Source organism: Typopeltis vanoorti, chromosome 6 (genome assembly GCF_054136105.1).
Source record: "Typopeltis vanoorti isolate ZY-2024b chromosome 6, IOZ_Tvanoo_1.0, whole genome shotgun sequence".
NCBI classification, from domain to species: domain Eukaryota; kingdom Metazoa; phylum Arthropoda; class Arachnida; order Uropygi; family Thelyphonidae; genus Typopeltis; species Typopeltis vanoorti.
The window spans coordinates 16,461,454-16,479,584 of record NC_143554.1 but is presented as its reverse complement, the minus strand read 5'-3'; the positions used below and the strand labels follow the sequence as shown (position 1 = coordinate 16,479,584).

Here is an 18,131-nt window from a genome sequence, read left to right as displayed (position 1 = left end):
ACACTATTGTGGCTTCCTTAAATAAACAATGCTTGTAGTCGTCATCGAGATATGGCATGGAGCTGTTTTGCCAATCTATCGTGTGGTTAGACGATACAGAAATGATGTGCTAAGCCAGAAGAGATGCTTCTGTTGTGGTTTACATCACCAACATGTTCTTTTTGTCTAATTTCTAAACTTCGTGAAGTTTGTCCAATGTAGGCAAGACCACAGGAACATGGAATGTAATATATTCCTGGATATTTGTAGACGGCACTTTATCTTTTGGGGATCCTAAAACTTGTCTGATGTTGGTGGTTGGTTTGAAGACCACTCTGATGTTATGGGCTCTTAGTATTCTTGCTATTTGATAAGAAATTGACTTGATGAAAGGTATCACTACAGTAGAAATGTGCTGACAGTGGGATTCTTCTTGTTTGGGGTTGTCATCAAAACATCATCAAAAAATATCTATAGATATTTTTTGATGATGTTTTGAGGATATCCATTTTGTGATAATGTGTTGGCTATTAGGGAGAGTTCATTCTATGTATCCTCCTCTTCTGATATAAACTTTTAGGCTCTATGTTTCAACATATGGATAATGCTCAGTTTGTGTGTCTTGTGATGGTTTGAAGTATAATGAAATATCTTCCCGTATCTGTGAGCTTTCTGTAAATGGATAATTTGACACTGTTAGGTTGTTTTTTATCAAGATATCTAAAAAATGCAGTTGGTTGTTGTTTTTCATTTCCAGAGTGAATTTTATCTTGCTATGTATTGAGCTGATTTTTATCCACAAACGATTTTAGGTTATCTAAGCTGTCTTGCCATATGATGAAGATATCGTCAACATATCTCCACCATGTAGATGGTCTCAGAGAGATTGCAGAGAGAATTTCTTTTTCAAGTTTTTTCTTGAAAAGGTCTGCACAAGATGGTGATAGTAGGCTTCCCATTGCTAGGCCTTCTAATTGTTGGTTATATGGTGTTGTTAACCTTGAAGAAATTAGATTGAAGGCAGTGTCTAAACATCTGTGTGATGTCTAGAGGAAAGAGATCTTGGATGATGTTTATTACCTCTTCTACTGGTACATTGGTGAAAAGGGATACATATGGCAAGACAGCTTAGATAACCTAAAATCATTTGTGGATAAAATCAACTCAATACATAGCAAGATAAAATTCACTCTGGAAGTGGAAAACAACAACCAACTGCATTTTTTAGATATCTTGATAAAAAAACAACCTAACAGTGTCAAATTATCCATTTACAGAAAGCCCACAGATACTGGAAGATATCTTCATTATACTTCAAACTCACAAGACACACAAACTGAGCATTATCCACATGTTGAAACATAGAGCCAAAAAGTTTATATCAGAAGAGGAGGATACATAGAATGAACTCTCCCTAATAGCCAACACATTATCACAAAATGGATATCCTCAAAACATCATCAAAAAATATCTATACAATGACAACCCTAGACAAGAAGAATCCCACTGTCAGCACATTTCTACTGTAGTGATACCTTTCATCAAGTCAATTTCTTATCAAATAGCAAGAATACTAAGAGCCCATAACATCAGAGTGGTCTTCAAACCAACCACCAATATCAGACAAGTTTTAGGATCCCCAAAATATAAAGTGCCGTTCTACAAATATCCAGGAGTATATTACATTCCATGTTCCTGTGGTCTTGCCTACATCGGACAAACTTCACGAAGTTTAGAAATTAGACAAAAAGAACATGTTGGTGATGTAAACCACAACAGAAGCATCTCTTCTGGCTTAGCACATCATTTCTATACGTCTAACCACACGATAGATTGGCAAAACAGCTCCATGCCATATCTCGATGACGACTACAAGCATTGTTTATTTAAGGAAGCCACAATAGTGTCAATAACCAGCGGAAACCTCAACAGAAATCAGGGTGTAATTCTAAACAGTTCGTGGAAAAACTTGATCCTCTCTCTCAATTAATCTGAACTACAGCTAGCCAGTAATCACATTACACGTCTACAACGCATGCATGATAATGAATAAGAACAATAAGTCCTTTCTGTCATGCGAAACGTGTAACCATAGCTACTAGTTGGTTTACAACGTTTTTTATGTTCCTTTCAATTTGCATTTACTAGTTTTCATATCTCCGTAAACGCCTTGAAAAAGCCAGACAGTTTGCTGGCGAAACTGGTAGGTTTTAATATAAGTTTTATTGTAAACTGGTCTGTATTAATAAAATTGTATTTCTATTATAACATGACCAAATATGTATAATTTAAATAAGAAATTATACTCTTGGTTAAATCCTTTATACAAGTGTAAGTAAACAAAGCTTAGGAGACAGTTTAGGGCTATAGCATGGAATGAGGAGTTGAGTGGTAAGAAAATAAATACTGCTTGAGAACTGACGAAGAAATACCTAACAGCATCAATCTGTGAATGTATTCCATAGGTCAAAAGACTCAATAAGGTAGATGTAATATGGATGAATAAGGGGCTGAAGCATGAAATCGGGGAAAAGAAAGCACTTTGGAGGCAGTACAAGAAGGACAATGGTAATAATCAGTTACATGAAGAGTATAAAGAACAAACAGAAAATTGACTCAGTAAGGACAACAAAAAAAATGCAATATGAGCAGAAATTGGCAAATCAGGCAAAGAAAACCCCTTTTAGGTATGTGGCAAGTAGAAGGAAGAATGATTATGGTAAGATTATGTTAATGAATGAAAATAGTCGATAACTGCCATTTACATCAAGGTTATTTATTTCCTCAAATGATAACTGCTGCAGAAGACATTGATGAGGTATCGAGTGATCAATTTATAAAGGTATTTCATTCTTATTAGGGTGAAATCATGATCTCAGTGTCAATCTCTTCTCATATTCCAGCTTTGCCTTCCTTACCATACTATTCATTCTCCTGGCCTGGTCTTATATTCTTCATGCATCTGTACTCCTCCCCTCTCCTTATATCTTTTTGATAACCTCTTTTTCACCTGCAGTTCCTTTGATATTGTTTATCATCTACTTTACACCAAATTGTGTCTGCTTCTTCATTCGTGGAATACAGCTTACTATTGCTGCTAACAAATATTCCTTCACAATTTCCCAAGCACTAGTGATATCCCGGCCTTTCAATTCTGCCCTCCATCGAACTGCCCCAAGTTGATATCTAAGACTATTATAATCACCTGCCTTATAATTCCACATACATTTCCTTTTCTTTGATACTCCTGCACGTTTATCCATCTTCCAAGTCAAAACCACATGGTCACTCTCTCCAGCTGGGGGTAGAGATGTCATCTCAGTTATTATCAGCTCTTCTGATGCTGTGACTAAATCCAAAACTCTTGAACCTCTTGTTCCCTTAATTACATGTTGCCTAAGACATTTGTCCCTCAAGAATTCTAGAAAGTTTATTTTCTTATCACTACATGCATTTTTCTCTTCTCAACTTATACTGCTGTAGTGAAAATCTCCCATAACAATCATTCTTCTTGCACTTGCCAAGCTCAACTGCCTAAACATCTCCTGCTCCCCACCCTCTGTTCTCCTTGGTTTGTAGCAACATTTCACTAAATATCCTCTCTTGCCCACCTCTACCTCACACCATATGCTTTCAAAACCATTAGTGTCATTGCCTTCCAATGTCTCTACTCTTAGAGGACATAAGTAATCACTCATCATAAGCAGTACTCCACCACTGCATTTTTTCTTTCTATCCTGTCGCAAAATGCTGTTTCCCTGCTTTGACACACCGACTCATTGAGAAAATGGCAATCCTCCAGATGCTTACATCCTTCCTCATTCAAATGCAAACTCTCGCATGCAGTTCCTTTCTGTCTGCAAATGCCATCCAAGCATCCACATATTCCAATCCTCTCTTCTGACACATTCTGGCTATTATGCTATTCATTATTACTGCTCTTCTGCTAAGCTCCTCATTATCATACCTAGGTAACACACACACAATCTTTCCTCTCTGCATTTTCTTTTGTACAACCTCAAGCACGAATCTCAGATCTCTCACCACCTGATTTACACTGCCTCTCAAGTCATTCATGCCCACCATCACAATCATCTCATCTGCCCTTTAATCCCCGACTTAATTGCCATAGCCACACTTCCTATTGTTTCTCCAGGAAAAAACTCCTCTGCCATCCTATCTTGCACACCGCAGATCATTGAGTCTCCATACATCACACCTCTTATCACCGTTCCTTGATTGCTCACCTGCATCCTTCACTCTCTTTCCTCTAACACTTTCTCTCTGTGTTCTCCTACTTACCTGCTGTCCTAGCATCACGGTATTCCTGGTTCCATCACTCTCTCACATTCTTTTCATTCCCTCTCTCCAACTGTTTCTGTTCTCTCCTCTTCTATCATTCCTATAACTCTCTCTCTCACTCCTATTCTGATTCGCCTTGCATTCATCTCTTCCATTTGCCTAATCTCATCTCATTCCTGAGACATTCCACCTCCTCTTTCAGCTCATCTCTCTCTCTCTCTCTGCAAGTTAGCCAGCCATTCATCTTGCTTGCCATTCATCCTCCCACTTAAGACCATCTCCGAAAACTTCACAATCATTCAAACTTTCCACACTCCCTACTTTTACTTTTTCATTCATATTTTGCTTGTTATTCTCACCCTCTATCACACTACTCATCTCTCTAGGCTGAGATTCTCTCGCCCCTGATGCAGTGAGGTCGGTTATGATAATCTCTAACTCATTAAGTTCTTCCCATTGTCTACATTTTGCGCATATATGTACTCCCCCCCCCCCCTTCTCTCACCTGCCACATATAAGTACTCCCTCTTCTCTCACCTGCCAACTGCCGGGATGCATACATACCACAAGCACCACATGCTACAAAATTGTAATGTGTTGCACAAAATATAGTCTTTAAATGGGGGAGGACTTCATGATCCACCATTTGTAATTGGAGCTGCGGCTGCCACCATCATTCAAATAGTGCCAAGGAACTATTACAATGAATGCTAAATACTAAAAAGCTGAAATAACTTAATTTACTTATTTATACACAAGTTCCAACTTACTTCACCTATAATCATATATAATCACCTGTGAAATTATTATTTTTCCAGATTGAATTAAAGAAAAGCTCTGGCAGAAAAAGGAGCATTCAGTAGATTGTCAACACTGTCATCCATTGTAAATATGGACAAAAATGTTATAAATTATTTATAGAAAATTACTTGTCTATATCAGTATCCCAAACAGTTCAGTTCACACTTTGCTCTTGCAAAACAAATGGAACTCATAAAACAAAAACAGCAACTCATGACAAATGGCAGTTCAGTTGAATTCGTTGACACAATAACCAATCAAATCCACTGATTTATGTTTCCTTTTTTCTCAGTGTATGCCCTGCCTTGCCTTCTGGTTGTTTTAAAACCACTGGAATGCTGATTTGACATGGTACAAATGTATCGAGTCAAACTTAGTGTTCCAGACATATTTTGAACAGATATACAGATCTACAACCATCTCTACATCTGTTCACAGGGCCCAAAGGTGTCTATATTTGTGACTGCACACCTTGGCTCTTAATACGAATGCGATGCAATGTTTGTGCATTAAAAAGTGTCCTCTTCATGGAGCATTAGTATATTGTGTTTAATTTTAAGAATCACACAGGAAACAATTAGGGGAGTCTTGAACAGGCATAAATACAAAAACATCATATTGGTGATATTGCTAATCGATGTGTGTGCACCACATACCTAGCACACCCTGAATATATGCCCCTGATATATATATAATATATGTGTGTGTGTTTTTAAAGAAACCTCACTCACAAAATTATAAAAGCTATTATTATTATTCAGGCCTCCATGGAGTCAAAAGACTCATCGTGGGAGGTCCTTTCTAAGAAACACAAGTCTATCAAGACTCATCGAGGCAGGTCCCTCCTACGAAACACAAAGTCTATCATACCACTCCTTAAATGCATTGACCATTCTCGCTCTCACCACTCTATCAGGCAATGCATTCTGTGGTTCAACCACCCTCCATGCAAAGAAACCACTCCTCACTCTCTTTCTCACAGTCTCTTTTCGCAACTTCCAGGGATGGCCCCTTGTCATGACTCCTTCCAGCTGTTCAACCAAGCAAAAGAACTCCTCAGTGTCAACCCTGTAACAACCTCTCAACAGTTTAAAAGTCTCAATCATATCACCTCTCCTTCTTCTATCCACCAAACTCTGTAGTCCAAACTTCCTCAGCCGATCCTCATAACTAACATTATTCAGTCCCGACACCATCTTTGTTGTCTGCCTTTGTACCCTTTCCACAGTTAATTTATCCCCTTCAAATCCTGGGGACCAGATCTGAGAACAATAGTCTAAGTGTGGTCTGATCAGAGTCTTATACAATGGAATGATAACCTTTTTATCTCTGCAGGTCGGTGTCCTTCTCATTATTGCAGCAATCCTCTGAGTTACCTTCACCACCTTTGCAATATGTCCCCTAAATTTCAGGTTTCTATCAATCATCAACTCCAGATCTCCTGTCTCCCCTACTTTTTCCAGTTTAACTCCTCCATAGAGTATGCAGCATCCCATCGATGTGTCCCAAACCTCAAGACCTTACATTTTGCTGCATTAAACTGAAAACCCCATTCATTTGCCCATCTATCTAGCTTATTCAAATCCTCTTGCAGGGCTACCACATCTGCACTATCACTAATAACCCTTCCAAGCTTCACATCAACCGCAAATAACTGAATATCCCCTTGCAATCCACTGACAATGTCATGGATATAAAGCTTAAACAATATAGGTCCCAGTGCTGAGCCCTGTGGAACCCCACTTGTAACCTTCTATCTCTTTGATATTGCTCCACCATACACAACTCTCTGATACCTATCAGACAGCCAATTCTGAATCTAGTTGACCAATCTGACATCCAGACCCATGTGCTGCAACTTGAATATCAGCTTATCATGTGGCACTCTATCAAATGCCTTTGCTAAGTCTAGGAAAATGGCAGTATATGCCTTTCCCTCATCGAATTCTCTTGTAACTTTATTATAAAAGGCTAGCATATTGCTAAAACAACAACGCCGCCCCTTCACAAATCCATGTTGACTCTCACAGACAACATTACACTCATCTGCCCAATGCTGTATACAGTCCCTCACTACTTTCTCCAAGATCTTACTAACTACTGATGACACACAAACTGGCCTATAATTAGACACTTCCTGTCTGCTACACCCCTTATGCAATGGCACCATCTTACCTTCCTTCCATTCCATGGGCACCTTTCCTGCAGCCAGCCTTTCATTGAAAAACTAGGTCAAAGGCACTGTCAGTTCCCTAGCACATTCTCTCAAAACTCGTGGTGAAATACCATCCAGTCCCACAGCTTTACTGACATCCAGAGTACTCAGTATTTGGAACACACTCTCCTCCTGCACCTCTAAACCTCGAACCTGCCCTATCCCTCTATTATTCAAATTGACTCTTCCAGGATGAAATAATCCAATAAAGTGTTCATTGAACAATTCCACTATGTCCTCTGCATCAGTCACTCTATTCCCATTTTTATCCCACAATGTCATTCTTCCACAGTCATTTCTCCTCCTACTGGGCAGATAGCTAAAAAATTCCCTAGGATTTTCCTTGGATCTAAGGACTAATCTTTTCTCATAATTCAGTTTCACCTTCCTTACCATACTAGTCAATCTCCTGACCTGTGTCTTATATTCTTCATGCATCTTCTCTTCACCAGTCTCCTTATATCTCTTCCATAGCCTCTTTTTCGCATGCAGTTCCTGTTTAATATTGTTTGTCATCCACTTTACTCCAAATTGTGTCCTCTTCTTCACTCGTGGAATACAGGTTACCATTGCTGCTGACAAATATTTTTTCACAATTTCCCAAGCACTAATGTTATCCATGCCTTCGAATTCCTCCCTCCACGAAACTCCTCCAAGTTGATGTCTAAGACTATTATAATCACCTGCTTTATAATTCCACATACGTTCCCATCTCTTTGATACTCCTGCATGTCTATTCATTTTCCAAGTCAAAACCATATGGTCACTCTTTCCAACTGGTGGTACAGATGTCATCTCAGTAATTATCAACTCTTCTGATGCTATAACCAAATCCAAAACTCTTGAACCTCTTGTTTCCTCTCATTTTATTTTACTTTTATTTTATTTATTTATTTATTATTTTATTATTATATTATATTATTATTATTATTCAGGCCTCCATCGAGTCAAAAAGACTCATCATGGGAGGTCCTTCCTAAGGAACACAAAGTCTTTCAAGACTTATCGAAGGGAGTTCCCCCCCCCATGAAACACAAAGTCTATCATACCACTCCTTAAACTCATTGACCGTTCTCGCTCTTACCACTCCATCAGGCAATACATTCCATGGTTCAACCACCCTCCATGCAAAGAAACCACCCCTCAACCTCTTGCTCACAGTTTCCTTTCATAACTTCCAGGGATGGCCTCTTGTCATCATTCCTTCCCTCTGTTCAACCACGCGAAAAAACTCCCCAGTGAAAACCCTGTAACCACCTCTCAACAGTTTAAAAGTCTCAATCATATCACCTCTCCTTCTTCTATCCGCCAAACTCTGCAGTCCACATTCCCTCAGCCAATTCTCATAACTATCCTTGTACAGTCCTGAGACCATCTTTGTCATCCGTCTTTTTATCTTTTCCACAGTTAATTTATCCCCTTCATATCCTGGGGACCAAATCTGAGAACAGTAGTCCAAATGTGGTCTGATCAGGGTCTTATACAATGGAATGATAACCATTTTATCTCTGCAGGTCAGTGTCCTTCTCATTATTGCAGTAATCCTCTGCATTACCTTCACTACCTTTGCAATATGTCCCCTAAATTTTAGGTTTCTATCAATCGTCAACCCCAGATATCTTGTTTCCCCTACTTCCTCCAGTATAACTCCTCCCATAGAGTATGCAGCATCCCATCGATGTTTCTCAAACCTCAAGACCTTACATTTTGTTGCATTAAACCGACATCCTCATTCATTTGTCCATCTATCTAGCTTATTCAAATCCTCTTGCAGGGCTGCTGCATCTGTACTATTACGAATATTAATTTTAATTAATATTAATATATATATAATTATTTTATTTATTAATTATATTATATTATTATATTATATATAATTAATAATGTTATTAATATTAATTAATTAATATTAATATATATATTATATTATTATTTTATTTATTTATTTTATTATACATTTTATACTAAGAGTGAAATGATCAGTAGCAGCAGAAAAGCTCATCAAATCAGCTGGATATTGAAAAACATACTGATATGCAGGGATAGGGAAGTTATTATTCCTTTTTATAAGTTTTTAATAAGGCAGCATCTATACCACAATGCATAAATAAAGTGGGGACTGGTCTATTGAATTCTCCCTGTGAGGAAAGATTAAATGTGTCTGTGGATAACAAATGTTAGTTGCTAGCTGGAAAAGAGGAAATATGATATAAACCTAAGTTAGGTTTATATTGATATTTGGATTGGATACAGAAGATTTTTTTCAATATGTGAGAGGAAGGGAGAGAACAATGGATCATCTCTGGAAATTGTGTAAAAGGTGGTTAGCAAGGGCATGAGCAGTAGATTTTGTGTGTGTGCGTGTGGCAGCTGCTTATGCTCTTTCAGTGAATGACTTCAAGGAGAACTATGACTAATAGGTATTTAGTGAATGATAGTTTGTGTTGGTCTCCCAAGATGAGTGACTTCATAGAGATGTAAGAGAAAATAATGGTAAATAATAATAATATTGGGACAGAAGAGGAGAATGGTGGTTTGCTTCAAGTGCCAGTTAAACCAAATATACTTTATATAATGTATGTTATATACCGTAAGGGAGAGAACAAGGGATCATCTCTGGAAATTGTATAAAAGGTGGTTAGCAAGGGCATACATTCCAAATGTATGTTAAATGTATGTATGCGGGATTTCAAATGTATGTTAAAAATAACACATCCAGAATGTCATATTGCTTGATTACTGGTACTGGTACTCTCAGTCAAAGTTAAAACATAATATAAGCAAATTGGAATGGTTCACATATTGCAAAACATCATTTTTTCAAACTCTTTCAAGATTAAATTCCTTATTACTTATTCTTGTACTGATCAATCTTCCAGTTAACCCTGAGTCCAGATGATTATTTTCGCAACTTTCAATCTATCCGCAAATGGGCCACAGATTATGTTTTTGCCAAACTCCGTCAACCAAACATGAAAGGAGAGTAAGTATGTATTTAATTAGCTATATTTATTCTTTCTTTTGAAATTTGTTTCATAGATGAATTGCAGGAGGATGCCATACTCTTCCTTAAAAGACATGTTAGTACCACACATCATTGTAATTATCAATGTAACATCAAAAACTTATGCAATGCATTATGTTATTTAAAAATAACATAATGCATTGGTAGCTACATTTCAATCCAAGATTCATGTTTTAAAGTTGGTCATTATTTTATTTTGTTTGTTAGTAATTCATGAAAGGGACAATGAATAATGCAATATTTTACAAATCAAATATCATTGCAGAAGTTTGCCTTTCAGTTTGTCTATGGTACTCTCTTCATTTATCCTATAATTGCTTTTTTAGTCTTCTATAAAAATATTATTATTCCAGCCATCCCATGGAGTCATAAGGCTCATTGTGGGAGGTCTGCATTAGATAACACAGAATCTGTCACACTACTCCTTAAACTTTTTTACTGTCTGCATTTTCACTACCCTCAGGCAATGCATTACATGCTCTTACCTTTATTTTAAACCCTAGTGACTAGATTTAGTCTGGTTTGCTGGTTAGTGTATCTACTATCCAACTAACAGGCTGCTCATTTGAATCTTGCACTGGGCATGGATGTTTGTGATTGTCTTTAGGTGGGAGATGAATTTCATCACCTGGTTTGAGACCACTGCCCCACTTCTTGGAAAGCAACTTAAAAAAGTAACTTAAAAAATGGACTATGTAAAAAGTAAATTTAAAAAAATACAAAAACATATATAAAATTAATTAAAACAGAAAAATATCCTTAGCTCATCCATAGTATGAATATACTATAAGTTCACAAAAACCATATTCAACCCATTCCCAAGAAGGGCAACAAATCACTGCTGTCCAACTACTAACCTATTTCACTCACTTCAGTCCTATCTAAAGTAATGGAGAAAACCATCAATTCTTAACTCCTACACTATCTTGAAGGCACCCAGCTAATAAACAATCATCAGTATGAATTCTGTCGCTGCTGATCAACAAATCTAACAACAAATCACTCAGCCAACCAGGCCTTGGCCGACTGGTTAGCGTATCTGCTCTCCAGCCTAAAGGCTGTGGGTTCGAATCCTGCCGTGGGCATGGATGTTCGTGATTTCTGTGAAAATACTATTAGTGATGAGCACCGGTAGATGGCATTGGTGTAGATGATGAAGGTAGTTGCAGTTGGTGGAGTGGTGGAGACAGAGTTGTAGAGTAGGTGCCCTCCTTCCATGAGTCTTTGGACTCTCTGGAGGTGTTATGTAATAATAATAATTATTATTAATATTATATCACCCATCTCTAGACAAATGCCATGGAGAAGTTTGGTGAATCCAAAGACTCATCAAGGGAGGGCACCCCCTCCCTTGATGAGTCTTTGGACTCTCTGGAGTTGTTATATAATAATAATAATAATAATTATATCACCCATCTCTAGACAAATGCCATGGAGAAGTTTGGTGAATCTATCTGAAGTAGTTGCACTTGATATCTCTGGAGCTTTCAACCAGGTCTGGCACAAATGCTTACTAAGCAAACTCCCATCATTTGGTCTGTCTCAGGATTTCTGCAGTTGAATTGCCAGCTTTCTCTCTGGAAACATACTGTTGTGTGATCGTGGATGGCTCCTTATCCTTTCACCATTCAGTTTTGTGGATATTGTGGTCTGAATCTATTCTGTGCTGTGCAAAACCAGATTTCTCAGATTTACTGTTCTAATATAAGATTAGTGTTCTTGTATTCTCTTTTTTACTGAGCATCCAATTTGTCTAATGTAAGAACTATGACAATCGCAAAGAACTTGGTAGACACCAGAGAGAATCAGAGCAGATGTTTATGTTTGTGAGATGGAAACCATGCTGATAATTTGTCGATAGGAAGAAAAGTAGCCACTAAATTGTATTTCTTAAGAAATACAATTTTATTTGTATACAATTGTATTTCTTAAGAAATACAATTTAGTGACTACTTTTTCATTAGAATGAAACACTAAATTATATTTCTTAAGAAATACAATTTCTTTGTATTTCATTGTTTAATTGCTGGCTTGGTTGGCCGAGTGGTTAGCATATCTGCTCTTCAGCCAAAAAAAGGTTGCGAGTTCGAATCCCACTGTACGCATGAATGTTTGTGATTGTCTGTGAAAATACTAGGTGGTGGGCAGTAGATGGCATTGGTATAGATGAAGTGCCTTGCTGTGGTTAGTGGATTTGAGAGGTGGAGTGTTGTGGAGTTGGTGTCCTCCCTTAATGAATCTTTGGACTCCTTAGAGGTATCACATAATAATAATAATAATTATTATTATTATTATAATTACCTCAAGGCTCACTTTAGTGAGTATCTTCTTCTTCTCTTCCGTCTAAGACGGGTTGAGTCTTCTCTTGAGCAGGATCTTCCAGTCTTCTCTATTCCTTGCTGTTCGAAAAAGTTCCTTATATGTTCTGCATCCCAAGATGTTCTTTATTAATTTCAGCCAGGTAATTCTTGGTCTTCCAGGTCTTCTTTTTTCAGTTGGAAAAGTATTGATTAGGACGTTAGGAAGTCTGTCTGCATCCATGCGTACAGTGTGTCCAAACCATCTCAGTTGTTGTTTTCTAATTTTTTCTATTATTGTCTTTTTATACAATAGTTCTTGTCTGACTGTGCTGTTTGTTTTCTTTTCTATCCAACTTGTTCTATTTATTTTTCTTAAGCATTTCACTTCAAATGCCAGCAGTTTTTTCTCCTCTCTTTTTTTAACTGTCCATGCTTCTGCTCCATAGATGACTGTTGGTATAATTATTGCTTCATATAATTTGATTTTAGCTTGTTTAGATATCTTGTTTGTTTTCCAGATTTTCTGTAATTTTCCCATGGTGGTCCATCCTATCGCTATTCTGTGTTTGATTGTTTTGAGTTCATCTATTGTTTTTGTTAGTTTTGATCCAAGGTATATGAAGTTGTCTACTTGTTCTATTTGTTCTCCATTTAGGGTGGCTGAGATGGTAGTTCCGTTCCTCCCTATTTTCATCACTTTTGTCTTTTGTATATTTATTGTCATGTCATATGTTTTACAGGTTTCGTTTAGCTTGTTGATCAGCTTTTGTAGTTCATTTCGGGTTCTTGCAAGAAGGGCGAGATCATCTGCATATTTGATATTATTTATGTTTAAACCGTTGACATTGATTCCAGGCTCATTGTCTATTGCTTTCTTTACAACTTCTTCTAGATATATGTTGAATAGGCATGGAGATAATGGGCATCCTTGCATTACTCCTTTTTGGATCTCTATGGGTTCTGTTGTGAGTGTGTCCTTTTTAATTATTGCATTTGTCTTAGAGTAATATTTTATCAGAAACTGTTATATATTTGTCTATTGCTTTTTCTAGTAGAATTTTAAGAAGGATGTCTCTGTTAGTAAGTATGGGCATGGCAAACCCAAGGTACCAGATGCTTGACCATGCCTTACTTCATGTAATATACATCTGTTATATTATTCTGTAGACTGGTCCCTCCCCTTCTTTCTTTGCTTCTTTCTCCTCTCCTTGCTCCTTCCCCCTGATGCTATTAGAGTATCCGAGGGCTAGGGGTGAAGCTTTCCTATCTTGCTAAGTCATTTCATCTTATGCAGCTACCGAAGGAAGCAAGCTAGCCTCAATAGGTGCCGGTCCCAAGCCCGGATAAATGGCGAGGGTTGATGTCAGGAAGGGCATCCGGTCGTAAAACTTCACTGCCAGCTCTAGCTATGATATGAGTCAAAGAGAAAATGATATAAGGGCTAGGGCATACCCCTTGAGCGATACGCAGCCACATTGCTCTACAGCTGCGAGAAGCGGACGAGGACTACTGCATCAAGGGCGGGTGCGGTTAAAGAAGCGAGCCCAGCAGGTGGAGAGGATGTTGCGAGTGAAACACTGAATGTTAGAAGCATGACTGGAAGGGGAAGAGAGATGGCAGACATGATGAGGAAGAGGAAGTTGAACATTTTATGTGTGCAGGAGACAAGGTGGAAGGGGGGAAGGCAAAGGAACTGGGAGATGGATATAAATTGTTCTACTCTGGAGCGAATAACGAGGGAAGAAATGGTGTAGGAATTGTGGTGTGTGGCAGAATGAAGGGCGAAGTACTGGAAGTGGGTAGAAGGAATGACAGGATCGTGCGAATGAAATTGGGTCTTGGAGAAGAACGAGTGGTCTTATTATGTGTATATGCCCTGCAAGTTGGCTGTACAGCAGAGGAGAAAGATGAGTTCGGGAACGTGTTAGATGAAGAAATGAGGGAACTGGAAGAAAACGAGATGGTGATTGTCGGAGGAGACTTGAACGGACACATAGGGAGACAGAATAGAGAATGTGAAAGGGTGCATGGTGGACACAGAACGAGAATGATGAACCAGGAAAGAGAGAGTTGTGGACTTTGCAGTAGCGTTTGATCTGGCAATTGTGAACTCGTTTTTCTACAAGAGGGAAGGACATTTGATAACATTTAGGAGTGGTAACAACAGTTCACAAATTGACTACATTTTGACTAGAAGAAAACATTTTAAGGTTGTGACAAATTGTAAAGTAATTCCAACAGATCAAGTGGCACAGCAACACCGACTGCTGTGTGCAGACTTTAAAATAAGATCGAAGATAAGAACCTCTGGAAGCCATGGGATGAAGACAATTAAGTGGTTTCACTTAAAAGAAGAGAGTGTGAGGAATCGTTTTAGGGAGAGGGTGTTAGAGAGGATTTCAGATGGACTGGAAAGTGTACAAGATTGGTGGAAACATATTTCAAAAGTAATCCTGAGCTGTGCAATCGATGTGCTTGGTGAGACATCTGGAAAGATTAGAGAGCAGAAGGAGGGTTGGTGGTGGAATAATAATGTACAAGTGGCAGTGACAGCTAAGAGGAAGGCAAAGCAGAAGTGGGATGAGTCAAGATTGGAAGAGGACAGAGAGAGAAAGCAAGAAGACAAGAGAGTTGTGGCACAGGCGAAGGCCATGGCATATCAAGATCTGTATGATCAATTAGAAACAAAGGAAGGACAGAGAAAAATTTACCAACTAACAAAATGTAGAAATAAAGCAGCAAAGGACATCTTGCATGTAAGGCAGATCAAAGATGCTGAAGGAAGAGTATTATGGAGGGATGTGGACATAAGAAACAGATGGAGAATATTCTTTGAGGGACTTTTGAATGAGGAAAATGCAAGGACTCATAGAGAAGATGGGCAGCCTTCTGAGGGGATGGTGCAGAACATCAGTAGAGTGGAAGTGACGGAGGCCATGAAGAGGATGAGGAATGGAAAATCGGAGGGCCCTGACAGGATTCCAGTGGAGTCATGGAAGGCACTGGGGGGAAGAGGGAATTGACCTGCTGTGGGATCTGTTCATGAAAGTTTGCCAACAGGAAAATATACCTGAGGAATGGAGGGAGAGTACTCTTGTCCCCATCTACAAGGGTAAAGGGGGATGCACAAGACTGTAAAAATTACAGAGGAATAAAGTTGATGTTCCACACAATAAAAATCCTAGAAAGGTTCTGGATGGAAGATTGAGGAAGGAGGTGGAGATTGCAAAGGAACAATTTGGCTTCATGCCTGGTAGATCAACAACAGATGCTATCTTTGGGTTACGGCAGATGATGGAAAAGTTTCGAGAGAAACAACAGGAGCTACATCTGGCATTTATTGATCTGGAGAAAGCATACGATAGAGTGCCAAGATAAGAAGTCTGGAGGTGTCTGAGGGAGAAGAAGGTTCCGGAGAAATATGTCAGGTTGGTGCAGGAGATGTACAGAAATGTGAAGACAAGTGTTCGGACCTGTCTGGGACAGACAGAAAGTTTTCAAGTAACAGTTGGCTTGCATCAAGGGTCAGCATTAAGTCCGTTTCTGTTTAACATTGTGATGGAGGTGGTGACGGAGGAGGTAAGAGAAGCTGCATCTTGGACAATGTTGTATGCAGATGACATCTTGCTGTGTGCAGATTCAAGAGAAGAAGTGGGAAACTAAACTGGAAAGATGGATAAAAGTACTGGAAGAGAGAAGTATGAGACTGAGCAGAAGTAAGATGATGTATATGGAAAAGACAGAGTATATTTGTTGCGCAGTGGGCGGCGGCCAGGGGACAGATCTGGAGCTGGGAAGAAATGTCATCAGGAAGATGAGGGACTTTAGATACTTAGGTTCAACAGTGGAAGAAGATGGAGGAGCTGAGAAGGAAGTGGGATGCAGGATACAAGCGGTTTGGAGGAACTGGAGGGAGATGGCTGGAGTGTTATGCGATAAGAGGGTGCCGATCAATCTGAAAGGCAAAATCTATAGGACAGTAGTGAGGCCAGCTATGACGTATGCTATAGAAATTGTGGCCCTGAGGAAAAATAACATCAGCAGGATGGCTTTAGCAGAGATGAGAATGCTTAGGTGGATGTACGGTGTGACCAGAAAGGATCGTCTGAGAAATGACTATGTGAGGGGAACAGTGAAAGTTATGAACTTAGGAGTGAAGATACAGGAGGCAAGGTTTAGATGGTTTGGTCATGTGATGAGGAGGGATTCCTCCATCTGCAAGGAAGGAGGAAGCGTGGGCAGCCAAAGAAGAGATGGAGGGAGCTGGTAGAAGAGGACTTGAGGATGAAGAACTTGGATGTGGTGACAGCCTAAGACAGGAGAATGTGGAGGAGACTCATCAACAGTGATCCCACAAGTGGGAGAAGCTGCAGAAGAAGAAGAAGAAGATTATTATAATAATTATTATAATTATAATTTTTTTCTGTTTCATTGTATAAGTTATTATATTTCTTAAGAAATACAATTTATAGCCACAAAATTGTATTTCCTAAAGATTCTGAAAATGAGTTCTGAGATGCCAGAAATGTAAGGGATTGGAACTTGATGTACTGTTTCCTTGTTATTTGAGCTAGGATTAGAGGAATTAAAAAGCTATTGTGTGATCCTTTCTGAGAAGAGCAATTGAGTTTCATGTATCATTTGAAGTTTAAGAGTTCCTATTGTAATAGTTGAGGCATAGAACAAATAGTATGTGCATGTCATAATAAAGTTTTTATAATTTCAGTCATCTGTGATGAATGGTAAGCTTATTACTTCTGAATGTAGTGTCCAGTGAAAGTTGGCTTTTGATAAATGGAAGTAATTAGTCCTCTTGATGGTGAGCAGAGGAGTAGAATATCTGAACAGGATAATTTGTTGTCTTTTTCCATTTCCATAGTAAATTTAATTGCGGATGTGGATTTTATATTAGATTAAAAAAAAAAAAAAAGGCAATGTTTCTTCATTATGGGACCAGATAGCAAAAACGTCATCTATATAATGAACCCAAAATGAAGGCTGAGAGTATATGGATGAGAAAAAGATGTCTTCTAAATGTTCTAAATAAACATTAATGAGTACATGGACTTCCCATTGCAGTCCCTTAAACTTGACTGTAAAACTTTTTTCTTCTTCTTTTAGCGTCATCTCCTATCGGAGGTCAGCCTTGGCAAATTTTGAGTGATTCTCAGCTACTCTGAGCAGTTTCTCAAAGATCATGCCAGTTCACTGTCCGATGTCTGCCAGCTAAGAAAATCTTGGCTGGCAGGCATCAGACAGTGTCTTCCTTGTCCTCTTCTTCCATTTATCTTCCCTTTTATAATCAATTGAAGTATCTTATATTTTTCATTACGAAGTAGGTGACCAAGATATGCAGTTTTCCTTCTTTTTATGGTATCTAAAAGTTCATGTGATCTCCCCATTTGTTCCAGCACTTTCTGATTGGACGTTTTTGCTGTCCATGTAATTTTTAACATTCGTCTGTATAACTACATCTCAAAGGCTTCAAGTCTTTCTATTTATGTTTTCT

The 18,131-nt window shown here is 38.5% G+C and overlaps 1 protein-coding gene across 2 annotated transcripts in view; it reads left to right on the top strand.

The window, feature by feature from the left end:
- Positions 1–18,131, top strand: part of LOC150105310 (neprilysin-2-like) — a 493,284-nt gene that overhangs the window by 315,051 nt on the left and 160,102 nt on the right. For both annotated transcript variants that reach the window (XM_090394688.1, XM_090394687.1), the window contains one exon: positions 10,177–10,280. In XM_090394688.1, the coding sequence (XP_090250814.1) occupies positions 10,177–10,280 (104 nt within the window). The remainder of the gene's footprint in view (positions 1–10,176; positions 10,281–18,131) is intronic.